Source organism: Gordionus sp. m RMFG-2023, chromosome 1 (assembly GCF_954871325.1).
Source record: "Gordionus sp. m RMFG-2023 chromosome 1, tfGorSpeb1-WG-v2, whole genome shotgun sequence".
NCBI classification, from domain to species: domain Eukaryota; kingdom Metazoa; phylum Nematomorpha; class Gordioida; order Chordodea; family Parachordodidae; genus Gordionus; species Gordionus sp. m RMFG-2023.
In genome coordinates this window covers 4,750,347-4,765,229 of record NC_088775.1, presented here as the reverse complement: position 1 = coordinate 4,765,229, position 14,883 = coordinate 4,750,347, and the positions used below count along the sequence as shown (strand labels likewise).

General features: G+C 25.0%; 1 protein-coding gene and 2 long non-coding RNA genes across 5 annotated transcripts in view; all 3 read right to left on the bottom strand.

Moving 5' to 3' along the window:
- The window catches only part of LOC135922299 (cytoskeleton-associated protein 5-like), a 37,900-nt gene extending 32,200 nt beyond the window's left edge, over positions 1-5,700 (bottom strand). For both annotated transcript variants that reach the window (XM_065456698.1, XM_065456699.1), the window contains exons 1-2: positions 5,569-5,700; positions 81-338 (exon numbers count right to left, since the gene is read on the bottom strand). In XM_065456698.1, the coding sequence (XP_065312770.1) occupies positions 81-338; positions 5,569-5,584 (274 nt within the window). In that variant the 5' untranslated portion in view covers positions 5,585-5,700. The remainder of the gene's footprint in view (positions 1-80; positions 339-5,568) is intronic.
- A 2,375-nt stretch (positions 5,701-8,075) lies between these two features.
- Positions 8,076-8,814, bottom strand: LOC135922137 (uncharacterized). Its single transcript, XR_010570752.1, has 3 exons — positions 8,570-8,814; positions 8,234-8,523; positions 8,076-8,190 (listed from the first exon to the last, which is right to left on the bottom strand). It is a non-coding gene; the product is annotated as an uncharacterized LOC135922137 (long non-coding RNA).
- Positions 8,815-9,785: 971 nt separating this feature from the next.
- On the bottom strand, positions 9,786-12,069 carry LOC135922394 (uncharacterized). Of its 2 annotated transcripts, XR_010570875.1 has the most exons (6): positions 11,985-12,069; positions 11,924-11,945; positions 11,562-11,822; positions 10,500-10,586; positions 10,225-10,311; positions 9,786-9,837 (listed from the first exon to the last, which is right to left on the bottom strand). It is a non-coding gene; the product is annotated as an uncharacterized LOC135922394 (long non-coding RNA). The 2 variants fall into 2 exon arrangements; XR_010570874.1 differs by lacking the exon at positions 9,786-9,837 and having other exon boundaries at positions 10,130-10,311.
- Positions 12,070-14,883: the final 2,814 nt, after the last annotated feature.

The window sequence follows — 14,883 nt, the reverse complement described above, 5'->3', positions numbered from 1 at the left end:
CCCCCCCCCCTCCTCCCGCCCGCTTTGAATGACGAGTTATCCGTACAATTTAAATATAATAATCGAAATTTAAAACTTACTGCCGGCGACTTCGCCAACGATTTTAGAGGCCACGGCGGCGTTTTCGAAAAAAACGAGGGCCGCTTCCAAGGCTTTCTCCTGGGCCACCACGTTAGTTTCTGACACGAAGTTCTTGATGAGGCTCGAGAAGCGGGTCCATTCTCCGGATTTGGGGTCGTCGCATTTGGTGAAAACTTTGGCCGCCTCCTCGTAACCTCCCAGACGAACTTTCCAAGCCTTATGGAGGCATCGTTCCTCGAGGGATAACTTCGACGCATCTGTTCGATACGAAAATAAATTTAATTAGAATTTTGAGATGGACCTCTCCTTTAAATTTACCAGGGACTTCTCCCTCGTTTTACTCGATAAATTGAAAGGATTTTGGCCAAAACTAAGTTTAATAAAGTGATTATTCTTCGCGTTTTTCCTAGTGTCAAAAATTCTTAGATTTTGGTGACTTAAAATAATTTGGCTATAATTTTTAGTTTTTGGATACGTTGACATATTTGTATGCGTTTTAGTGAACATTTTAAATATATCGGAGTTTTTATCAAAAAATTAAATACATTATTCACCTATTCATTTACTTTCGTAATTTCGCTCTTATCAATCGCCGGCACATTAGTGATCTGCATCGTGCCTAATTTTTCAAACACCGGCTGGAAACATTTTAAAAATTTGTCCTGCCCGGCCCGATAGAAATATTTTTGTCTAGAAAGACCCGACCCGAAATAAAAATTATTTGTCCGCCAGGCCCGGCCCGAAATTATTAAAATTTTTAAGCATTTAATTTTTTTTTCTACAAATAAAAAATAAGCGCCTTGTTTCTTGCAAGAATTCATATTTATTTGACAAAATGTAATGATATATTCAAAATATAAACCCAACCCGGCCCGGTTCGAAATTTTTTAAAAAATATTCGGCCCGACCCCGAACCGAAATTATTTTTTAAAAATAGACCCGGCCAATGTCCGTGATTCGTAGATCTCTAATGCATTATTCTTATATAAATGTCATAACCTAGCTATTAATAATTAAATTATTATAATTTATAGTAAATAAACCTGTAACTTTTTAAATAAATGAACTGATTAGAATATATTATATTTTTTTTTAAAAAAAATAAAATTCAATGTTAAAATTTTTCTTTTAAATTTTTATCAAAAGAGCTTGGAATTGGAACCAGAATCCAGGAAACTAAATCAAATGCAGGAATATGAGATCTGCTTTTAGAAAATTATAAGAAATCGGGATCGAAAAATATTCATAAGTCCAGCTCTTCCAGAATGGCCACTCCTTTTGGCCCTTTTAGATGGCGAATTCACGATGATTACAAATGCTTATCAAAATGTTTAAATTATATAATTTAGCACTTCTCTAAGTTGACCAATATGTAACTGCTCTTGAGTGGTGGGCCTACATGTTTGATTCTGCGTTAATAAATAAATCAATACCTAATAAATCCTCTTTTTCAAACCGTAAATTTGTGTTGAAAAAAAAAGAATATAATTTAATGGAAACAAGAAATGGATGAATTATCATTATTTGTGTCAATTGATAGTTTACAAAAGAAGGCTTTTTTGTTTGTTCAAACAAAGGAATATCGTATCAAATTCACATATCTTAATAATGAGGGGTAAGAAAACATGTGGAATATCAGAACAATAAAAAATCTTATCCCAATCCCTTACAGAATGTAACAACCAATCATAAAATGACGTTGTCTGGCAAAAGTAAAAAAAAAAGACATTATAAAAACATTGAAAGTTTAAGCGAAAAAAATGATATTTTAGTTAAAATAAATTTTGGAAGCTCATTCTTATGTATATTATAACCATGACAGACACACGAGTAGCTGATAATCACGTGGAAAAGGATTCCCTTTGGAAAATTTATAAGTTTACATATATATATATTTAAATCCCCTATATTCCTCCTCTCTATCTTCCCTAAGATTTCATAGAAAATAAATATTTAAAAATAATTTGTCCAAGAGTAGGACATTGCCTATTACATCATACCAGAAGATGCTTCATTTCTATAGATACATTTAAAAATATCATTATTTTCCTATTTTTTAAATAAAGTTAATGATTATGATTTAATAATGTAATTTTTCACGGAACAGACGAGTCAGATTTAATAATGTAATTTTTCAGGGAACAGACGAGTCATTCCAAGCCAAATGAGCTAAAAAAATTCAATTGTCAGTGTTATATGCTGTTTTTATAAGTTCACATTATATATCGAACAATATCTTAGAGTATTTAACAACAATATTAACGGAGACAATTGTGTTTAAGAGTTCAAAAATCGCCCTTATTTTCTATTTAAAACTGATGTCAAATAACTAGTCCTTAATATAAAACTAGATAAGGTCAAATATTGAATCTAATATTAATAGCTAAGTTAATAATTGAAAATTAATGCGAAAAGATGAAAATTAATTTTAAAAAAATTTATCTCCGCAAAAAAAAATAAGAAAATTAAATAATAACCAAAAATCTTAATTATTTAAACTGACAACAAAAACTTTATTTTTTTTAAAAAAAAATAACGTTTTTCTTTATGGGAAACCTTGTAAAAATTTAAGTTTTTAAAAATATTACAACCATAGTGATATCATTGTTAAGAAAAGGTGGATCCATGTACTTTGACAAAGCTAGAATCGATTTTAAAACTTTGACTAGAGGGTAGAATAATTATATCTTACATGGTTTAAAAAGAAAATGATAATTCTGTTTAACTTTGGAAAAAAAATATAACTCTGAAAGCAATCTAAATATTGTATCGTACCGCCTAGTGCTGTTAAATGGCTCAGTTTGAACCGATTTTTTAAAAGGGCTAACTCTTCTGGCCTCGAGATTTCGATCATATATGTCTGGACTTTTGTTCTTTCTATGAAAAAATCTTCAGGCTTGCGTAATATTTTTATGAATGAAATAATTGAGTTAGCCGTTTTTAAAAATCGACCCAAAAGTAGCCGTCTAACAACACTAGTAACCGCCTTTACTATTTTAAAGTTATAAATTAGATATTGGTGCCAGTTAACTATTCGTTTAAATTTTACTTAAGCTTAAAATTTATATACTCGTATATCTTAAGCTTATTGCTAAATTTGTATTGGAAATAATTAGGGTTCCTTTAAATATACTTTTTTTAGTAATAACTGTGTCTAGCAATAACTAATTATACCTTTTAAGATTAAAAAGATCCAAAGTGATATATGAATTATTTTTATAGAAGTAGATCATACCTAAAATTTCTAATAAATAATTTTTTTGTCTAGTTCATAATGTGTGTTATTCAGTCAATCATGCCTACTCTACCTTTTTTGAATGATGAAATTGTTATACATTTAATATTGATGAAATTTTGCATTATTGGTGAATTTGTTTTACATTTAATATTGATAAAAGATTATATTTTCTTTATTTGTGTGATTATTTATTGGGATTATATGTGAATGTATAGTATCAATGTTTTTTATTATTATATATATCAAAAATATAATTCTACGCATTATTTCATTATTTGATATATAATTATAATATATTATAAGATTTAATATATTTGCAAAAGTCATTTTAAGGTTTTATTATGTTTTGATTTTAATAAATGATTTAAGATTTAATGTTATGAAAATGGTAAGTGGAGTAGAATTTATAGTATTAATATATAAGAGGTATTGTTATGAATGAAACTTAAAGCTAAAACAAATGAGATTAATAGAAACCTATTTATCCTTTATCATTAGTTTAGCATACTTCTCAAAATAAAACACTAATCATATCTTTTAAATAAAATTTGCCCATTTTACATATATAAGATTTTTTTATAATCAATTAAATTAATAGACTCAAGGGTGACCCAAACCTCTATAATGAACAAAAAAATAACAATATGGCAGAATGTTTATTAATTAATTATTATTATTAAAAAAATATGGATTTCGATTTTATTTATAAAAATAAATGATTTTAGATATAACTTTTTTTAAATTTTATTTTTGTTAAGGACGCCATTTTATATTGAATCGGATCGGCAAATTTTATAATATTGGCCGATAACCGATATTTTATAATAGGTGAAATATCGGCCAGATCCGATCCGATAAAAAATATCGGTACACCCCTAGATATCAGTAATTGAAATATTTATGAAGTGGTCATATTATTTTTTATTATTCTTTTATAAAGATTTGAAAAATAAATCCGTGATAAGATTTTGTAGTCTATGCATTAATTACCTTTTGGACTGGGCTGAAGGCTGGGAAATTAAAACATGTGTTGTTAAGATGCCCAATTTGGGCCAAATTATAAAAATAGTTCAATTAAGATTTTACCCAGAATAATATCATATATGCCTCAAGATTTGGCAAATAGAGATCCAAACCTTTCCATCGGTGGGCAAAATTTCCAGGCTTACATAATATTATTTTGACTAAAACCTTAATTGGGCCATTTTTTAAATTGACCCATATTGGGATTTTTTAAACTTTTACTTCCTTAATATTTTAGGATTCATTTGTCCTAACTTGTATACCCATAGAACTAGAACAAACTATGCATATACCCATCTTTTTAACAAAATTTCAAAATAGGGTCTATAATAACACTATTTTTTTATAAAAAATTTGATTTTCATTAAATATTAGCATATCAAAAGTCATCCAAAAGTTAAAAATTTTTAACTACCAAAAATAAAAATCTAATCTGGACATCATTATCTGTCTATCTTCATGGTCTTAAATTTTAAAAATAAAATATTTCTTATAATCTCCATTAGATTATACTTTATATTATTGATTTATTCATTTCCTTCAAATGATCTCACAATGCCTTTTAGATAATGGTTATCTTATATTTTTCCAATTATATCATTGGATTGAGCTAAGCCAAATAATTTTTTTGCCATTATGTGCTAATATATTATCATTTTTTAAATATTCATTATCTATATTTAATCATTATTAAAAATAAAATATTTCTTATAATCTCATAATATTTCAACTTAAACACAAATACTAATTATGTATTATACCCTGTTATATATTTTTATTATTTTACTTAATGCAGCTTCTTAGAGAGATGTGATAATTATATAATTTGTAGTTATAATATAACATTTTTGTAAAAAATAAAATCTGCTAATAGAACAAGGTACCATAGCATTATAATTAGCAACTAAGAGCAGAAAATTTGCATAACTACAAAAAATACAATGATATTACTCAATAGTTGCTGTTTTAAACTATATTGGATATCTAATTTATAATAGAAATGATATCAATTTATTTATTTTATAAGGTTATTTTAACTATATTATATACTTTGTTCAAAATTTCAAGTTATTAGTATAACATGTTTTACATATACATTATCAAAAAAACTCCAAAAATGTCATATTCTTAATTTAAAATAAAATTATTTTGAATGTTTAATTCCTCTAATAGGAAATATTATACTTTAAAAATATGATTTGATATAAAGATCAAAAATAATTTACCAATATCTTCTGACATAATGACTATTTCCTTACCAGAATTGTTATTTTAATTGATATATTTTATAAAAGGTCCGCAATTATAAAATTTAAAATTATAGATAGAACTAAACATATTTTCTATATATTTTATTATTTAATAAATTCAAATTTAATTTCAATAATAGTTTATATAATTACAAAATTTTAATCTAAAATTTAATAAAAATTTATTTATATTTATTTATATTTAAACCTTTAGTTAAAATCTATTCACAATTCTGATATTTTATATAAAAAATTAAGTAAAGTAAATTAAAATTATATATCAAAATTTAATCAATTATATAAGAAAGATATATTTAAAAAAATGAAACTAAAAGTTGGGGAGGAGGGGGATGTACGCCTACGGGTTATTTCTTAGGATTTCTAGCACCCTTTTCAAATTTTGAGGAGGAGTTTAGCCCTTTCTTCAAAAAATTTATTATTTTTTGTAGAGTATTAAATTTAAATTCTTTCTCTCTTTTATTTTGTTTATTTTTTAGTATCTGTAGTAATATTATATATTTATCTTTTGTATTATGTTTTCAGTTTATAAGTTAACATAATGAAAATTTATATGTTAAATTTCTATTAAATTGATTAATAAGATTTATTTTCTTGTTGAAATAATATATAAATGTTTTTAATATACAATTAACTTTTATCGAAAAATTATATATGTATAATGATAAATTGTGATAAACATTTTTTTTTTAAATAAATGTCTGTAATCCTTGTCTATCTATTTTTACATGGTTGAGGAGAGGGTAGTGTTGTTAATTTGCTGGGGCAAATCGGCTTGGCCGAAAACCCAGGAAGGTTTGAGCCGAAAAAAACGACCTTTAACTTGTGCCAACCCATTTAGCTATGGATCTGACCCGACCCAATTGATCTTATTTGATTCAGGTCGGCTTCCCTTTAGGTTTGCCAGATAAGTCGGCTCTCTGGGAGCAAAATATATAAAAAATTAAAATTAGTTTGTTTTAAGCCTAGTTCAAAGTATTTGATAATAAAAAGATATTCTAAAACCTCTTGTCTAGTAATTAATTGGCACTGACATTATATTTTATTCCACGAGGAAAAAAATCGTGAAGATTTTTATAAGGCCTAGTTAAATGTTTTTGTCTAATCTATGGGCTTAGTCAGCGTCTACATGGCAGAAAATTTGATGGAGGCAAACCCCTCCAAAATCTACCCATACTTACCTAAAAAAAATCCTGCAGCCTTCGGCCGCGAAATTTACAGACCTACGATGGTATAGTGATTTTATTTAAAAAATCTTATCTGCCACCATTTATAACCTTACAACATAATTCTATTTACAATCTTTCAAGCCTATTTAGGGAAAAAAAATTTAAAAATTTGTAAGTGATAATGAACTTTTATTTAAATCAATCTTTTCATAATTTGGTATTCACTTTATTTTCATAAAATATATATAAGTGAATTAAATGAGATAACATATTAATATTTCTATGAAAAAGATCTAAAATATTGTAAAAAATATAAGACGAATAAATTTAAAGAGGTATATTTAGCTTGATTCCACATAATTAAAAACATGTATTGTAAATAGAGCTATTATATAAAATATTAGAATAAAATGAATTATAGTATATTTTGCATTGAAATTATAAAATGTTAAATTAAATATACATTATTTAAAAGCCTATATATTCGCTGTGAAAAAGATACATTAATTATTTTATTAATAATTTGGATAACCTTATTGATGTTAAAGCAAATTATAATATCATCAATTGTAAATTTTTCAAAAACATCAATTTCGCTGGATATTAACAGTAAATTTTCCAAAAATGGGTCCGAAATTTTATTCCGCATTCAAGTTTTGTTAATTTTTACTTTGCTCATGGCTCTTTCGGCTGAACAGGAAGTTGTAGGAAGGGTTAATAAATATTTATATAATAAATTTAAATTTGAATAAGAATTTAATTGATTTAAAAGTCGGTATGGTAATATAAAAGAAAATTTTATCCATTTTTTTATTTTGGTCATGATTTCGCTGTTGATATTTTCTTTGGTAATTTGATCGTTTGCAATACCTTTAATTATATACAATTACAAATAAAATATCAATAAATTACTTTCATCAATATATAACGCGTCATTCTTTTTAACTTTTAAAAGATCTTCGCAAAAAATGATTGATTGAGACTCCAAATATAAAGAGCGAAAATCATTATATTCATCAACAATGTTTTGGACATCCAATTGATAAGTATTACAAATTTCGGATATTTGCCATCCTTCTATTTTTTCATTATCCATAATTCCAGCGGGAGTAAAAATGGATATCTGTGATAAAAAATTTAAACAATCATAATTAAATCGATCATTTAGGTGATTAATTATTGCATTTAGAACAGGGAAAAATATTTCCGTTCTATATCTATAATAATAAATAATAATTTAAATTTTTTTAATTTATTCAACTTGTTTTTTTTTGTTCAACATAATTATTGAATTCTGTTTGATCCAATTTGAATATTGATTTCATATTATACAAATCAGTTATTACATTATTCTTTTTCAAAAAACTATTAGATAAGGAATGTAATTTTAAAAATATATTGTCTCCATTAGCTATATTTTAAAATTATTTATAGAAATAGTAACTAATATTAACCTTTTAGTTTTTGTAATTTATTTTTTGTATGTTGTATTAATTTGGTTACCAAAGCCAAATCATTACCAACTGCCTGCATTTCAATACAAGCCTCATGTGTACATTTCAATATTTCTTTCAAAATAAAAAGACTTAATATAAAATTTTCATCTTTAATTCTTGATAATAACCCATCGGCAATGGAAGAGGTGCTTGGGTCATTAGAATCTTTTAATTCAACTAATGATGCTAAAATATGTTCATAAACATCTAAAAAGATTTCTACAGATTTGTAGGATGATGACCAATTTCTGAAAATATATAAGTTTCAAGTTTCATTAAAAATATTTTATTTACCTTGTTGTGTTTTTAATTCTTTTAAGAGATTTCTTGGACTTTCTCATTTGATATTTAACAAACACACCTTGACGTCTAACTCCATTCATAAAATTATATAACTCATCTAATATTCCCATTGCCTTTTTCATTTCAATTTTGCATCCACAAACATGAGCAACTACTAAATTTAGCCGATGTGCATGGCACCAAATATAGATGGCTTTTGGAGCCTCTTTCAATATTAAAGCCTGCATTCCTTTGTATACTCCTCTTATATTCCCTGCACCATCCATACTTTGTCCAACCAAATAATCAAGAGGAAGACCAAGATCATTAAACTTAGAAAAAACATGTTTCTTTATATTTTCCCCAGTGGTTTCTGATGTTGTAAAAACATGTATGATCCTTTCTACAGAATGTGGATGCAGATCATCTTCTATATACCGTACAAGCAAAGCTATGCATTCTTTTTTAGACACATCAGTTCCATCTAATATGATGCTATAGGCACGATTCTCTTTAATTGTGAATAATGCTTTTTGTTATTTTTATCTTAAAAATTTCAGTTATTTTTTTCACGTGGCCATATGACAGTAAATTTATATAAGGTCTCGAAATTTTATCTGATTTTTTTCTCCGCAATTTTTCGTTGTTATCCATGTATGCACGTAAAGTTGGAACCGTTTTTGCCATTAATTTTATGAGACACATAAAATTACCTTCATTCGAATTAGAACCCCAAAAGGCTATATTACATTTTATAAGGTACATAATGGCATTGATAATATTATGAACTATATTAGGATTTTCCATGATTATATCAAGCATATTTGATAGCAAATGATCTTGAATGCGTTTATTTGCAAGCCAAGTCATGTTTGCATATTCACAATCTTTATGAAGAGAAGATGCTTCGTGTCTCTCTAAGTCACGCTTTATGTTTTTCCAATTATTTACCCCATGTTGAGTCCAAAAAGTATTGGACTTAGGGCCACCAAACATAATACAATATAGACAAAAGACTTTGTCTAAAGTAGTGCTATAAGATAGCCAATTTCTGGAATTGAGGGAACCATCTATATTAACCTTTCTATAATAGGTTATATTCATGCTCCTGTTTAAAAAGTAAAAAAAAATATATTGGTATAGAAATAATGGATGGGTAAAAATTAATGAAAATAAATATTATTTAAAACCTCTTGTTAGTAACAGGATATTGAAATTTATTTGTACATGGCTGACAAGGGCCTACAGCAATTATGAAATTTATCAAAATATTTGTCATCCTAAATAATATAAAGTGAAAAGGGTCATTTGGTTCCTTTTTTTGTATAGCTGAATAAAACTTGGACTTTGAATATCCTCATAATTTATTCCCTTCAAAAGTCATTATATAAATTTTATTTAAATATAATGCCTCATGCAAAGTAAGTGCATCACTAGAACCGGGGATTGGATGAGGAGATAATACAATTTGTGAATCAATATTGGAGATTTGCTATAAATAATGAGTATAATTTGTTTACTTATGAAAATCTATTTTTAATATAATTACAGCCAAATGGTCATTTGCTACATTATAATTAAGTTAATCAATAAATGTTGGAAATATTTAAATGTCCTAATTTATTTTCTTCAAAAGTTATCATATAATTCGTATTTAAATTAAATACCTCATCATGCAAAGTAAGCGCCTCACTGGAACTGGGGATTGGATGAGAAGATAATACAATTTGTGAATCTTCAATATTGGAGATTTGCTATAAAGAGTATAACTTGTTTACTTATGAAAAACATATTTTTAATAAAATTTTAGTCAAATGGTCATTTTATTCTTAACTACATTATAATTAAGTTTTTAATAAAGGTTGGAAATATTTAATTAACCTCATAATCATAATTTATTTCTTTCAAAAGTTATCATATAATTCATATTTAAATTAAATACCTCATCATACAAAGTAAACACCTCACTGGAACTGGGGATTGGATGAGGAGATAATACAATTTGTGAATCTTCAATAACTGAGATTTTCTATAAATAAAGAGGTAATTTCTTTCCTTATGATAACTATATTTTTAATAAATTTTTAGGCAAATGATAATTTTTTTTAACTACATTATAATTAAGTTTTTAATAAATGTTTTAATTCTACATGATGATTGAGAAAACAGGTATTAAAAATATTATGAAGTCCAACATAAAGTTATCAGGTTACAATGGAAAGATGATACAAGTAATAGGTAAAGCACAAGTGAATGTAGACAAAGGGAATTCACATATTTTGAACGCAATAATCATAAACATCAATATGACTTTGTTAGATCATGTAGAAACATTTTTAAAATATACTTGAAAGATTCATAGGCATGATAGATGCAGATTAATATAAAACTGCGATCACATGAAGAAATCATAAAACAATATTATAATGACTATAAAAATAAAAACAATATTAAGTATAAATAAAATTGTGAAATTCATGATGAAAGTATATTATCTAAAGAAATTCTAATAGCTAAATAAAACAATGATAATAAACATAGCTAATATAACACATAATGTAAATAAAGGGGATGAAACTCACACAGATAACATTTTGAAAATAGTTGATTCCAAATCATATTTTATAAGATTTATATTTAAAAAAAAGTAAAAGAATTTGAAGTCTTAATTCAATTAAAGATGAAAAGATTTAAATTAAAAAATTCCTAGAAATTAACATTACCTTATTTTACTACATTATATTAACTTAATAAGTTTTTTTAATACTTTGGTTTTAAATTATTATTATTAACTTATTAAACATATTGTTAAATTGAACTTTATAAAGTATATATAGATATAAAAATAGTGTGATAAACAGTTAAAAAACATTAAATAATAATATATATAATTTATTTTCTCTATACCCTGACTACTTTAATATTAATTTTATTCTGGTAAAATTTTAAATCAGTTTCTATTAATTCACAAATTTATAGTTACAATAATAAATAAAAATATTACTTTTTGGAAGTAAGATGTTATTGTCTTTTTTTGCAACTGGGTTTCAACTCCATTTGTGATATTATATGGAATATCACAATTTAAAGATACCCAATTATTATTATCTCTTTTGATGGCTACCTTTGTAAATTTCATATCAGCTGGCTTGACATGAGGATGTTTATGTTTATAATGTTCATGTATCTTGTCACTTCTTATTTTAGAAGTTTTGCAATTTTTAATATTGCACTTAACTTTAAATATGGTTTTGTTACTTGGCATCTAGAAAGAAATAATTATTATAATATAATTTTTTACATATTATGTTTTTTATTATTCTTTGCTTGCTGATATATATTTTTATGCATGACTCAAAAAATTACCTAAAATTTATCCTGCTAAAATCTATAAATTTATTAAAAAACATAATATAAATATATTAACCTCTAAGAAAAGTACCAAATAGGAAATGTGTAAATATTAACTTGATAAAATGCTAAATGAAAATCGTTGACAAAGAAAATTTATATTATTTATTAATTGACAAATATCTTTACTTTAATTGACATTTTTCAGAAAATCAAACGATAACCATCATAATCGTATCAATTAATGGATTAAAAAAAGATTATAATTCAAATCAAAAATTACCCACCAAAAATCAATACCTACCCCCAAAAAAATAATGCCTACCCCCAAAAAATTAATATCAACCCCTTAAAATCGATACCTACCCCCAAAAATGCTAATATATTTTGGAGGCATTTGTCTCCCCCCCCCCCCGGCCATGTAGACGCTGGGCTTAGTAATAAATTTTACTTTATGAAAAAAATAAATATGAGAATTTTAAAAAAGTTTGTTTTAAGCCTAATTAAAACTTTTTAATATTTATTTACATGTTGGTCAGAGACCTTGAAGGCCCATCCTATGCCGATTTTTTTTTCTCATGGATACAAACAAACCTTGTAACCCAGATATGAGGTTATATGAGGGTGGAACTACACCCAAGCGATATATATATATATGTTTAGTAATAAATAAAGCAGAGAAAGAAGTAGAATATAAGAATAAAAAAGAAAGGCCCTTCTTCCAAAAAACTTATAAATTTTAATAATTATTTTAATTTAATAAATTTAGTTAGAAATTTGTAAATATTAAATTATTATGTAAAAATATAAAATAATGTTATTTGGATATTACTTATTTATTGGAAGGTAAATTAAAATTAATAAATAATATTATAAGAATAAATAAAAAATATGGTGGACATAGAGTAGATATTAAAAATTAATAAAAAATTTAATAATAAACATAATAATTTATAATAATGAAAAAACGTGTTTGGGAAAGTAAGTTTATGTAAAAGATAAATAAAGAGATGTAAAAAAATAGGTTAAAAGTATAATGTTCTAAATTAAAAAAACGTTTTTTTATTTTTATTTATTTTTTTTAAATATTTTTAGAAATTGGAATAACTTGTTAAAGTATGATGGTTAAAAGATAAATAAAAAATGGTGGTTGAAAGGTGACTTGATGGTACTCTTTACTAATACTAATTTACTGATTTAAATAATTTATGCCGGGTTTTTAAATCAGATCAAATACCAAATACATTTATTTTACTTTAAAATCTTTTGTTAAATTTTCAATCTGATTTTACTAATTTAAAATATAAAAAAAAATTTTTTTCACTTATATAATGTCTATTAATAAACAAAATAATAATACAAAAATAAAATATGTCAACAAAAATATCATCGATAAAATATCGCTACATATAAATATAAATAAATATAATCGATAAAATATAATAACTATTAGCCAAGCTTCGTAAAAGGATATTTGAATAAAATATAAGTTAAGAAATAGTAGTTTAATTGAATTTCGGAATTAAGAGAAAATAATTAATTTAAAAAGTAAATTAAATTAGTGTATTATTTAGTTTAATAAGAGGAGTATAATGAATTAGTATAAAAAAAAATGTATTTTAATAGTTAAGAAATTTGGAAGAAGGTAAAATAAAGTGAGTAATGAGATTATAATTATAAAGGTGTTATAAATTTAGTAATCTTATCTATTTTGAATCCATGAAATTGCCACATCAATAATACGAAATGAAATAAAGAATACAAGAATTATTTACAAATAGATAATTAAATTTCGTTTGTCATGTTGATTTCCATATCTTCTAAATATTCTATGAGGTATATTCAAATTCCAATGCCAGATTTTGAATTTTTTTTTTACTTGTAGCATTTTCATCATATGATATAATGCCTTAATCAAAGTTTTAATACTAAAAACATGTTCTAAGACCTTTGGGTATAGCAATGACATCTATAATACTTATACTGACGATTCATTCATTAAAATGCATTTTTAAGTGTCGTTAAAAGCAAATCAGGTGAACCCGCCATTTTGGTAACACATATAGTAATTTTCTCATGTTTAAAACTACTATTAAATTGATAACTTGCTTCCTTATTATCTCGATGATCCGGTAATTCTTTAATAAAGTTTGCATCAGATATAGGAATTTAGGTATTCGTTTAAAATTTTAATACTGATTAGTTTAACTAAGATGGCGTTTCCAGCTGATTTGCATTGATGTACACTTTTAATGAATGAATCGTCAGTCTAGGTATTATATATGTCATTGGGGTATAGTAATATATTGGCATTACCCTTATATTTTACTCCACGAATAAAAAAATTTATTAAAATTAAAAAAAATTTTTTTTTAGGTCTAGTTAAAGTTTTGATGCTAAAAAGATCTTCTAAAACTTTTGGGTTTAGTAATAAATTAGCACTGCCATGTTATTTTATTTTATTTTATTATATTCCATCAGGAATAAAATTATAAAATTTTTTAAGCTCTGTTTTATGCCCATTTTTTGATACCAGAAGGTTGTTCTAAAACATTTGGGTTTAGTAATAAATTGGTACTATTAAATTTTTTTTTTTTAAGCTAAGTTAAAAGTTTTTAATACTAAAATATTTTTCTAAAACCTTTGGGGATAGTAATAGATTGACATTGCCTTTATATCTAGTTATGACTGTTGAATCTTAATACATTAGAGATATAATAAAAAAAGGAATTATTTATATTTTACGAATACAAATAATGAAATTATTAGAATCGAACGTGAATAATAAAAATAATATTAACAGTCGAATTACTTTTTTATCTTTATTTGATAGAATTATTTGTATAATTTAGCAATATTCGAAATAATTTGTAAATATTCAAAATTTTTCATAAATATTTGAAATTATTTAACATGTTCTTTGCAGATTTTTTATTTTATTACTTTTTTCCGTATCTATATTTTAAATAAAAATT